At 44.1% G+C, this 12,307-nt stretch overlaps 1 protein-coding gene across 2 annotated transcripts in view; it reads left to right on the plus strand.

Annotated features, from left to right (window-relative positions):
* Window positions 1-9,714, plus strand: part of HDX (highly divergent homeobox) — a 41,268-nt gene extending 31,554 nt beyond the window's left edge. For both annotated transcript variants that reach the window (XM_039572048.1, XM_039572049.1), the window contains 3 exons: window positions 736-819; window positions 2,853-2,975; window positions 3,182-9,714. In XM_039572048.1, the coding sequence (XP_039427982.1) occupies window positions 736-819; window positions 2,853-2,975; window positions 3,182-3,307 (333 nt within the window). In that variant the 3' untranslated portion in view covers window positions 3,308-9,714. The remainder of the gene's footprint in view (window positions 1-735; window positions 820-2,852; window positions 2,976-3,181) is intronic.
* Window positions 9,715-12,307: the final 2,593 nt, after the last annotated feature.

Here is a 12,307-nt window from a genome sequence, read left to right on the forward strand (position 1 = left end):
CAGTAGGGCCCTTCCCTGCACTGGGTTAGCACTATCCTAAAAAACAGTAAAATTGCTTCAACTTCTTACAGACAGGCTCAGAAATGTTCACAACTGTCAAAACAATTAAAAACAGTAAAAAAACTTGGGACGTATTTCTGAGTTTTAATCAGTGTTAAGCTTGCCCTTAACACTGTGCTTCAGGGATCTTTAAAACCCAGTATAAAAAGCTCCCCAAATTTTTGTGAATTAGGTGAAAATGTCCATATTTATATATTTGGAGGTGTCCTTTGGATCAGCATCCCCTACAGCTTCGGGCATTCCCCTTGCACTGTGGCCAGGGAAGGCCAGAGGAGAACTCCTCGATTTCTGTAGGCAAGGAGTAGGTCAGCACTTGCTGTGATGGCTGCTTTGTCCAGGGGGATAAACTTCCAGACCCTCCTTTGCAACAGCAGAGCAGAGCAGGGGCTATGAGGGGGTAAATGGGCCAGTTAAAGCCGAAAACCTGGGGCCAGGGAGCTCCTCCTCTGTAAACAGCCCCAGTCTCCATGGCAGCAGCTCCCGCTGGATCTCCTGGCTGAGGTGCATGATTGCCATCTAATGGGGGCTGCTCGGCTCAGAACTCCTCAGGAGCCAGCACTGAGTTCTCTCACCTTCATCCCTCATCCTTCCTGCCCCTTTGGGGTGCGGATCCTCATTCGTTTGTCTCCTCTCTGTGCTGGAATCCTCGGAATGAACGGTTTGCTTCTGTTTCAGAAAATAGAAATTTTAGATGATGAAGAGAGTGATCTGATCAGCAATTCTGAAGTGGATCAAATGAGTTCTCTTTTGGATTACAAGGTGAGTGATTGGGCTGTGTCAGGGACAGCAGGATAATCCCAGGGAGTTCAGGGGGTGGATCTGTCAGGAGTTCAGCAAAGGCTTGGTGGGATCCTGAGCTCCTCCGCTGTTTTCCTGATGTGCACATCATGCCCTCATTCCACCTTCAGCCACTTTATCCATGTTTCAACCCAAATGGAGGCAGGAAAACCCCATTTCTGCAGACCTGCAACCCCCCCATGTGTCCCAATGAAGGGATTTATGGAGCCGCTCCACCAGAACTGTTCCTTGGAATGCTGTGGCGCTTTCCCTGCAGTGTGGTGCTGCCAGCTCTGGAAGGGACTGAACAGCTGGAATCCTCTGATGGAATGGGGGGATCTGAGGAGAAGTCATTCCCCAGGACGTGCCTGGAAGTGGTGGTTGTGGGAGGGAGGAAAAGCAGTTGGATCCTGACAGCTCCTGTCTGCTGCCAAAGGCTGAGGGTTGTGTGTGCGCTGCTCTCCAAGGAGCTGCCATAGTTCCATGTTTCCTTGAGTTTTTACCTCCATTGCTGATTTTTTCCCTTAGAAACCAGGTCTGTTGCCCTGACAATAATCAGTTACCAAAATAATAAACAGATCATCTCTTCAGAACAAAAATTCCTCCTTCCAGCAGCATTTTCTTGGGAAGGGCAGTGGAGAATGAATCAGGAGAGGGAATGACCTTTTCTTAATGTCACCTGTCAGTGCAGTGAAAGGCTTGTTGTGACAGTGCCCTGCAGAGCCAGGGTTGTTGTTTGACAGCATGGATTAGTCCTTGAGTTTTCTGCCTAAATCTGAATTCTTCCTGGGCTGGGCAAAATCCAGAGCTAACAGGCAACTGCTAAGTTTCCATCGGGAAGAACTCAGCTGATTTTTTATGAAAGCCTCAAGATCGCAGCCCAAATATTCCTCTCTCATTCCCAGAGCTGTTACCACCTGGGACAGTGTGGTGAGCAGTGCTTTCACTGAAAAAATCTGAATTTTCTGGGAAAAACCCAACCAAAATACAACCATTTTTAAGGGTTTGTTGCAAACCTTTAGAGCATCACGTAGTCTCAGCTTTTCATGTCAACTAAAGCTGAATTCCAGCCAGTCTAGAAAGTGTGAGCGTGAATATTATATTTTTTCATTATTCTCTCATGAGTTGGTGCTATTAAGCAGAGCCCTTCTGCAAAAATGAGCAATGCCTTTGATCTGTAACCTAAATAAAAAGGTCGATTTTCGTGATCTTCGCAAAGGTGAACAACCAGAGAAAATTAATTTTAGCTCTGCACTGATCAACAGGTTTAGCACTTGGATCCTCCATACCAATAAGATTGAAGGAGAAGAGATACTTGGAATAAACAGAAGTACTTATCAAATTGGAATTTTTAATTAGGAGATTTGCAAGTATAGATTGGGAAAATGCCTTTTTAGCCAAAGCATACAAATTATTGATATTTCCTCATTTTGTAATAGATTACATCCAGTTCCAGCCCCATAACCAACTCTGTGGAGGTAGGAACTAAATGATCTTTAAGGTTCCTTCCAAGCCATTCTGTCACTCTGTGATGTTCCTGTTTCTCCTGTAACCTGAAGGATCCTGAGGAGCTGGGTGAGCTGACACTTGATCCATGTCAAACCCAGCTGCACTGGAGGATGTTATCTGTTAATTTGTGATAGCTTTGAGGAAGTTTCAAGTCGTTTTCCCTGGTTTCTGTGTCAAGCCTTCTGCTGCAATAATGGAATTTATTTGCTGTCTGTTCTCACAGTGCCCTGATCACTTCTAGGAAGAGATCTGGGCTTTGGTTGTCATTGTCACTAAAACCATTGAGTTTTAAGCCAGGTGTGTTTAGCTGTGGTTATTCCAATGCTTTGTTGAGTCCCCATCCCTGGAGGGATTCAACAGACCTGTGGATGTGGCACTTGGGGGCATGGTCAGTGGTGGCCTTGGCAGTGCTGGGGAATGGTTGGACTCAATCTTAGAGGGCTTTTCCAGCCTAAAGGATTTCATGGTTCTGCTGTTATTCCCAGAACTCTCTGATTTCCCCACAGAATGAAGAAGTCAGATTCATTGAGAGTCAGCTGGAGAACCACAAACAGAAATATTTTGAACTGCAGACGTTTACCCGGAGTTTGATACTTGCAATTAAATCAGATGATAAAGAACAGCAGCAGGTAAATCCTGGACCAGGTTTAATATAAGAAGGTGTTTGTCCTTTTGTGTTGTGTCCCTCCCTTGGGTTTATTCCAGAGGCTCAGATTATGCTTGAAAAACTCAGTTAGTTTTTTCACTCTTTGTTTAAAGCACATTTGACTGCTGACATAAAACCCACACCTAACAGTGTATGTACTATATATTATATATGTATTTTCCCTTGTAGGCCCTGCTTTCAGACTTACCTCCTGAACTTGAAGAAATGGATTTCAACCACACCTCCCCAGAGCCCGATGATACCTCATTCAGCCTCTCGTCCCTGTCGGAGAAAAATGCCTCAGACAGTTTGTGATTTCTCTTTTTTGGAAGTGACAGAACAGAAACCCCACGTGAGGTGCAGGGTTCAGGAGAGAGGCTTTTGCTCTGCAGTGTCCTCAGCCCAGGGGAGCCAGCCCGAGGAGGAGGAGCTGGTGCTGAAGGGCGGCTGTGGCTCCTCACGTCCTTGCACTGCCCAGGAATTGGGAATGTTGGGTTTGGAAAATCAAAGAACTGGCTGAGGGAAGGGTTCACTGGGAGCAGCTTGGCCTTGAGTAGGATTAACTTCTGACTCTCCAGAATAACTTTGGCTCTGTAGCAAAGTCTTTTTGAGCAGGGATGCAAGAGTGGAAAACAAATGTCATGTGACACACAGCGAATACTTCAGCGTCACGTGCTCCCCAGGCCTGTTTATTATATTTTTCCCCATTTTTACTCAGGTAGGTGGACTAAAAATTGGGGATCCAGATAGAATAACAGGCTTTCTCTGAGTTGTGCTTGAAAACCTGAAATTAAACTGAAATGTTTTTCGTTTTCTGACTTGAGATTGTTAAATCTTCCATTTGTCTGACCAAAATAGCTGAAAAAACCTTGAAAGGCTAACTGAAAAAATTGAATTATCGTAAATAAATTATTAATGTGAAGAAGCAGTGATAAGTGTTGGAAGAAATGAGGTGGAAATGAGAACCCTGATAGCTGCAGGATACAACTGCCTAATACAGTAGCAATGGGATTGGATGTTTACACTCTTTAGGGTTTAATGATTGTAGTCACAGTGTTTATTTGTCAAAGCCTGAATGCTAAAGTTCTGCCTATTAAGTCTTGGTTATATATTTTTCCACAAACTTTGCTCCATTTTACCAAGCCAGTCAGAATTCCACAGCTGTCATTGCATCCTGAAAGGTTTTCCAGTGTTGGGAAGTGAGTTTTGCAGATCTGGTTTGAAGCCCTGCCTAGTGGATTTTTTGGCAAGTGCCATTTCTGAACGGTGATCTCAATTGCAGGCAGGAGCTGAACTGAATTCCTTCTTTCCCAGAGCTGTTGGCACTGAATCCGTTCACTCCTGTGGTGGAATGGATGTGCAGAGATGTTCAGATGGATTCAGTGGGGTGTGTTTGTGTCCAGGGAATGTCTGGCCACGGCAGCAGTGTCAGGGTTGAGTTGACAGGGAGGTGACCAGTCCAAGGCTGGTCTCAACCTTGGAGCTCTTTTCCTCCAGGATGTTTCTGTGGGATGCTGCAAGTGCCTGCCCATGGCATTGATGCTCCAATTCCAACCTGGATATCCCTCAGTAAGCATTTTTCACACAGATACTTGAGGCTGTAAAAAACCTGATCTTTCCATTTTATGCCAAATAATAATTGACTCTGGGGAATCCTTGTTCATGCAGTGAGTAATCCCCTTAATTTCAGTGGGAGGTCCAAGGTGTCGCTCAGCAAATCCAGAGTGTTGGGGAAATAACACCTTTTTTTTCTTTAATACTGGGATTAACTCAGGTTTTAGGGTTTTCTCAGTCTGATCAGTTCCTCCCTAATCACTTGTACAGCTCTTTTTGTTTAGTATCAGTAGTGGGCTCTGTTCTTCCAAGTTTTTAGTCTCTCCTGTCCTTGGGCATGAGGAGCTTTTAGCAATACTGTTAAACACCAGCTGCAGAAAGAGCAGGAACAGTTTTAAAAGGTGTTCTGAAAAACCAAAAGCCTCACAGTTCTGCCCCTGTACAATTCTGTAAGTTCCCAGCAGAGCTACCCTTCCACAGAGAAACCCCAGAATTCCAGGCTGCTGGGCCTGTGTGTGAGTTGAGGCATTAAAACTCAGAGGTTTGTGAGCAGAGCTCACAGTGCTGTCCTTCACAGGGAGCATAGAGCTGAGCTGGAATTCTGCTCGCTCTGAAAAACTCATTTATAAAGGGTTTTCTATGCCAGGCCAACAATGGTTTCTATTGCTGTTCTCTCTAGACAGGAAATTTGTGCCACTGACAATGAAACCTCTTGTTTTCTGCGAAATTAAAAAAATAATGCTGGGATTTGCCACTATTTGGCCCCTGTTTTCCTGCTTCTTCCACTTAAATTCCCATGACAGAGAGCGGGATACTCTTAACAGAAGTTCTCAATTTCATGGTCAATTAAATCATCCACCTTCCTGCAAGAAAAACTTCATTGATGATTCATATTTTGCTGTCTTGCTGCTATTTCATATCCAAACAAATTGAAGGGATGAATTTTGAATGAACTGTTCGCTAGATACAAGCAATTTTGTCAGTCCCTGTTCTCCAGGAAGCTGGAATCCTCTTGGATGTGCAGCTGAGATGAGCTGCAGTCAACGCCCACCCCATCCCTGGGGGATTTCTGTGGTCCTTTCTCTTGTGGGGAGACAAAACACAGCGAGGCAGCAGCGCTGCCACAGCCTGGGACACGACAACACTACAGAATAGTCAGGAAAAACAAGTGTAAATTCTATCCCTGAATAATGAAATCTGGGGAGGGAGATACTCCACAGCTCCTTGGCTGGGCTTGCTTTCAGTATCAGTGTGTATTTCCAACAAAAATCTAATGACTGTTACTGTTGGTGGTATTTAAGTAGTGGAGAGCAGTGGGGGTGGCTCTGGTGTGGATTTGGGTTCTGGGTATTTCCCCTGTCTGTAGGAAGGTAACAAACACCTGTTAAGTGCAGTTCATCATTTCATAACCTTCTATAGGAGATGTGCTTTCCAGGGTGACAGAAATCAGCCCCCTTTCTGTTTCAGTGAGTGACTCTAATGTGCATCATCTCTGCAGCAGAAGGGCCACCTGTTGATGGTTTTATCACCTTTCTGTGGCCACGTATCAATGTTTGACCATCCCGCACAGTCTCTCATTGACTTTGTCCATGCATGATGACTTCCCTGGCCTTGGTCATTCCTAAAGCATCCATGGGATGCATCAGAGAAGAAACCCAGGTGGGAAAGTAGCTCAGAACAGACACTTCAACCAGAGACAGGATGGGCTCTCCCTGGGGAGCTGGTTTAGATGCTGGAAAGTTTGCTCATGGTTAAAACCCTGTTTCCTGGAGCTCTGCCTCCCTTCCTCTCCCTGCAGGTGATGCTTCAGTCACATCCATAGGTCTGACAGTAACAGGAAATACTCCAATAAAACAATAAATACTCCAGTGGATGAATTCGGGGCAGGTCTAAAGGTACCTGAGCAGATGAACCGGACGAGGTTTCTGGAGTGCCCAGCCCTGGAGGCAGCTCTGCACTTTAATCTCTCCAAGTATTTCTTTTCACTAAGGCAATAAAAAGTGTGAGATGAGGAGTTTGGGGCTTTGCAGCTCTGTGAGTGAGGAAAGGTTCTGTCTTCTCCCTTGGGAGAAGCTGTGTCTGCTGCTGGGCTCATGCAGGTGAAGTGGTGGAACAAACCAGCAGCATCATGGGCATCCTGGCTCGGGAATGGGAATCACTGCTTAACGTGGATCTGCTCTCCCCTTTGGGATGTCTTGCACTGCTGTATTCCTGACACTGACCACAAACTCCTGCACAGCACTGGCCTTCCCCTCGGCATTCCAGACACAGCCACTGCTGGCCTGGGGTCTCAGGGTGCTGCTGGTGTGAGGAGGGGCAGGAATATGCTTTAGGGGAATAGCACAGAGTTCCTGCCACAGGAACAACTCAGAAGCTTGATGTCCTCCCTCCAGCCCCCTGCCCAGCTGCCCCAGGCCAGCAGGGACCCGGGGGCTGAAGGGCTGGAACCTGGCCAGATCCTGTCTTTTCTGCCCCAAATCCTCCCAGCTCACTTGGGAGGTGCCTGGGCAAAGTTAGGGGTGGTTAGTGAGGAAACTCCACCTGGGTGCCAGAGAACACGAGCTGGGTTGTGGTGGTGGATTTCTTTAATCAAGAACATTTTGTCACATTTGACCAAATGTGAAATCTGAGAAGGTTGGGGGAAAAAAAATGGACAAAGCAGCACCACAAAATGGGTGTTTCCCGTGGCAGAACAGGTGTTTAGTGTGAGTATTTATTGGCCTGAAAAGCAGCAGCTGCTTTGGTCAGAAGGCACCATAAACAGGGCAGAGCCTTGGGCTTGTGGGGGTTCTTTTTCCACAAAGGAGCAAATCCTCTTCACTGAAAGAGATGTTTAAGGATGTTCCTGGAAGGAAAACAGTTCAGGTCAGTGCTTTGGCTCTGGGAACAGTTTCCCATGTTACTGAACTAAGTCAATAACTCTTTTCCAGCTCTGTTTTACATTTTACACAATGCTACCTCTGAAATGTGACACCCCTTAAACCCACACAGAAAATGTGAACTTAGGATTTTTTTTAACCTTTTATAGGCAATAAATTATTCCCAACATGCATCCTTCAGTTTTGTGCATGGTTTTAGCTGAGTGTGAGCCATTCACTTTGTTATTTTAGTGCTGTTTTTCTGTATTTGTGCTCATTGCAATCTGTGGACGAGGAAATAATGGGATATTAGGGAGAAAATCTTAGCATATGTTCATGAGAGAAAATATTTATGTTAAAGCTGAAGGATGGTGGGGTGGCTGTGCTGGTTTTGGTGCAGTTACTGTGAGAAATAGGTATTACCCTTAATTCTGGTATTAATGATTGTTGTAGCATTGCTCAGTGCATCAGATGAATTAATCTGAGAGAGCAGTCAGTGATCTCAGCACTGTAAGGAAAAGGATTTTACACTTTCTGAGACATCACAGTTCATAAATACCTCTGCAGATTTTTGTGTCAGTTGTTTCCTTTTTTTGGCATAACTTTATAGAGACCTTGTAGAAAGGATTTTGAAGTGTTCAATGAAAATGGATCAGTAATAAAATGAGGTCAAATGTAGATTTAGACCATGTTTGTATTCAAGTTTCATCTGAAAAGAGTTCCTTGAATTTCCCCCATCACATTTCTCTCCCTGGAATGTAGGGGAAAGAGTGGCAGGATGCACAAGGGGATGGAGGGAATGAGGCACAAAGAGGCAGAAATGAAGGTTCTGGGTTTTAGTCAAAATTTCAATAAACTAAAAGGGTTTTGTGCTGTGGAAAACAAGAGCTTCTGCTTTATCTGCAGATTTTGTGAAATAACAGTTCAAAAAGTCAGTGGTAAATACACTGAATTGTGCTGGGGGGAAATTGTCTTTTCCAGTAGGAATTTTATCATTTCCAGGGTTAATTCTGGAATTACTGAGTGCGTGTGAACACACAGATGCAGATTTACAATGTGCACAGATACACTGAACTTGATCACAGTAGCTCTACAAAGGTATTTTAACTTGAAATGTTAATGGAATTCTTCTAAAATAGATTTCATTTGCTCTTCTTTTCATGTTTTGCTCTATATCAATTACATAGTTCTGAAAATTACTCAGATCCATCCATACAAATATGGTTTATTGTTTATGTCCTTGCAACTGGTAACCTTTAGGCTTGGAAATTCTTGAAAATGCCCATAATAGTGATACTTCTAAGTGATCTTGACAAATAAACTGCTGTATTTATGAAGAGATAATGAATATTCTGCCATGATAATTTCTGCTTTATTTTCATTATAGGAATCAGTTTCATTAAAAAAAAAATACTCTGAAAGTTTAAATATTATTGTATAACTTGGATGTTTTCCTTAGCCTACAAAACAGGATAATTGATGATTTTAAATCTTTTATCATTTCCTTATGGGCCAATTCCTTAAGCTTTGTAACCTGAGTGTATTCCTGAGTTTCTCTGTGAAAATCACTATTTATATTGCATTTTTATGATTTGTATCAGTACGTGTAGCAAAGAAACTACTACAAACCTTCAACTGAAGTACCTCCACTATGGTCCAGGACACCTGGTCTGGGCATTTTGAGTGTCAGATGCCCGGAGAACCGGTCCAGACGTTTGTATTGAGTTGGTTTTCTGTGTATATAAAGGGTATTTATAATCTTGTATTAACAGAGTCATCATTGGAAATGCTGATTTCCTGCTTTCGAAGCCTGCTCAGCTATTTTTATATAAAACGTTGGTCTTCGCCTTAATTTTTTTTGGTGAAAAGTTGTGCCATAGATATTTTAACTTATCTACAGATCCTTTACAGAGTTTGCTTTGGCTTCTCTTAATTAATTTTTTTTTCCTCAATTTGTCCTAATTTGTTTTCTCCTCCAAATGCATCTCAAAGTTGGTTTGCTTTTTAAATTTTTTTTTTTTTTTTTTTTTTTTTTTTTTTAAGTTTTGGAAGATCCCTTCATCTGCATGCTTTGGTAGCTCGAGTTTTTCCTCTGTAGTTTATTGTTTATAGTTTAGAAGAACCTTTTATTGAACCCCCCTGAAGTAATGCTTGTACAAATGTATTTAGGGTGGCCCAGATGGTCAGAGAAAAGGGCTATTTAGCATTGGTAAATTTGTCTACTGACTCAAGGATATTTTTCTACGTCTGTCAAGTTTGGGACTATGGAGAAATGAAATAAAGGTGAACTAACTCCTTTTCCTATATGAACTTCTCTGTTTCTGTGTTTATTATGGCCTTGGAAATGTTCAGTTCCATTCAGAGCAACAAGAACTAAATCCACATCAGGGCTCAGACCTAATTCTTCAGTTCCCACCATATAAATTACTTTATTATTTATGGAGAGGCTTTTCAGAATTAGAATTTTGTACAGAACTTGGAACCCTCTGTCCCAGGAGCAGTGAAATGTTGTCCCTTCCCAAAGGGATTTGTGTCCAATGAAGGCACTGCACACCCAGCGCTGACACAGCTCAGTTCGCATGAAGGGGGTTGAGTTGTGGAGCTTTTTAAAAGCTATTTTTAAGCTAAATGTGAGCTCTTGGTGCTGTTTTCATCCCATCCCTTGGCATTTCCCAAGTTAAAAACCTCCAGAGCTAAATCCCGTGGCCTATGACCTCAGCCCCAATCCACGTGGATGGAAACTGGGAAAAGTTGTTAAAGCTGATGCTTCTTGGCTTTAGGAGCAATTCCGGTGCTGAAAGTACCAGCCCGGCTGTCCTGGGGAGCTCCCAGTGCGGTACCACGGCTGAGGGGCAGGATTGAAATTTAATTCAAAGCCAGGAATAGTGAAAAAGAGCCGGAAAGGATCGCACGGAAAAGGACTTTGGTGCGTGGGGGCATCCCGGGCTGGTGTCGGGCGGGGACACGGGGGGAAAGAAGGTGCAGGCGGATCCCGCAGCTCCGGGCTGCCTTTGGTGGCAGAGGCTGGCAGGTGGCGGTGTGGCCGCGTCCTGCGGATCCTGTGGGCACACGCTCACCCGGCTCCTCTCCTGCACTGCAGATTTGCACAATCCTGATTAATTAAACTCTCAACGCTCCGAAGTCACCCAAACTCTGAGCTCAACCCCCGCCCAGCTTTGGAATTACGGCTGCAGAGAGGGTGGGTAAAACCAGAGAGAACGTGGATGGAGAGGAGTTATATCTGTCCGACCCTAAAGATTTATTAACAAATGTTGCTGGGACCCTGAGCTCGCATGTTTTGGGAAAAGCCCACCCCGAGCAGGGTGGTGCTGCAGCTCCATTGCCACCTGGTGGCAAAAAAACCCCAGGAATTGGGGAAAAATGCCTGGAACTGTCCCCATACTTCATATTCCAGAATGAGCAACTATTTCTGTCTCGATGAAAAATCCAATACTAAAATAAATCGGGCATTTAGTAAAGAGGAGACTGAGATCAGACTGAAGGTGCAGCCATAAACCAGGAACATATTCCAGTTTAGTTTCCCCACATGGATTTAGGTTTGGGGGCACCAAAGCTGCTCCGTGGGATGAGGTGATGCATGACCAGCAGGGACAGCTGGGGTCGCCACTCCAGCTCCACGTTCCTGCTGCAGGGAGTGAGGGGAAGGGTCATGGGAGGAGAAAGAAACTGGAACAAAAGGTGTTTTCTGGTTATTTTTTTGCAGTTGTTATTTTAGTGGTGAAATAAAGTAGAGGAAAGGGCAGGAAATGTGAAAATGTTCAGACTTTATCTACTATTTGATCTTGCTTTTTGGTTATTTCTTGCTGGAAATATGGAATAATCTTGGACTGTGTAGAGTTTTTCACTGGAAAAAGCTCATTTGACTTTTTTTGAAAGAAAAATTCCCACCAGCCTCAATCTTCCCTTGGCAGTCTCCTCCTCTTTTCTGTTGAATGTGAAATTTTCAATTAAAGGCCCTTTACTTCTTCCTTCCGAAGATTTTGGGCTTGGCCAAAATTCAGAGGAATTTGAAGTGAATTTGAAGGAGTCACCCAGCAGGTGCCACCCCCTCAAGGAAAGACAGAGCAAGAGAGCAGCAACCACACCAGGAGAGCCCATTGTGGGAAGGGTAAATCCTTGGAATGGCACCTGGGAACAGACACCCCATCAGGTCAAAGACCACGGGTTAATTAACCTGGGTTTAATGTTCTATTAATCATTTCCCTCTGTAACAGTTGCAAACCCATTGCAACCAAACCCCCCAGACCTTCATTCCCATACCAGTAATAAATGGCTCACTGTGATCCGAACTATAAACGGATTTCATGAATTCTGCCAGAAATTGAATATTGAATTATTTCTTTATGCCCACATGTCTTTCCTGGTTTGCTTAATTCTGCCAAATATTTAGCTCAGCCTTCTCTTCTCTCAGCAGCCCACACTCTCCTGGCTACATCATCCCATTTTTGGACCATTATTTAAAATTTCGGTCTTTTTACAGAGCCTGGCCAAGGAATCAAAACTGATCAGGGAGGAATGAAATAGCTGAACATGTTCAGCTCCTGTGTGGGGATCGGGTCATGGGCTCCTCACGAGACACCTGCACAGCCAAGCAGCGGGGTTTGACCCCAGCCCAGTAGTGCTGGCACAGGCTCCCTGGTTTAGCCCTTTTTGGGAAAAATCCTGCTGGAATGTGCCTTTTGTCTAAACACTGAGCTCAGGGCCATGGGAACAAGATGGACACTTTTTTGCGTGTTCTACAATCAACTTCACAAATACATGAATTTCTGAGTTTCCATTCTTTAAAATATTAATTTGTCCAGGTTTTTTTTCATACAAAACCCTGAGTGTGTGGCTGAAAATGCCATTTCTTGCTGCCATTGGGGGCTGTGAGCTGGCTTGC

Source organism: Corvus cornix, chromosome 4A (assembly GCF_000738735.6).
Source record: "Corvus cornix cornix isolate S_Up_H32 chromosome 4A, ASM73873v5, whole genome shotgun sequence".
Lineage (NCBI taxonomy): Eukaryota > Metazoa > Chordata > Aves > Passeriformes > Corvidae > Corvus > Corvus cornix.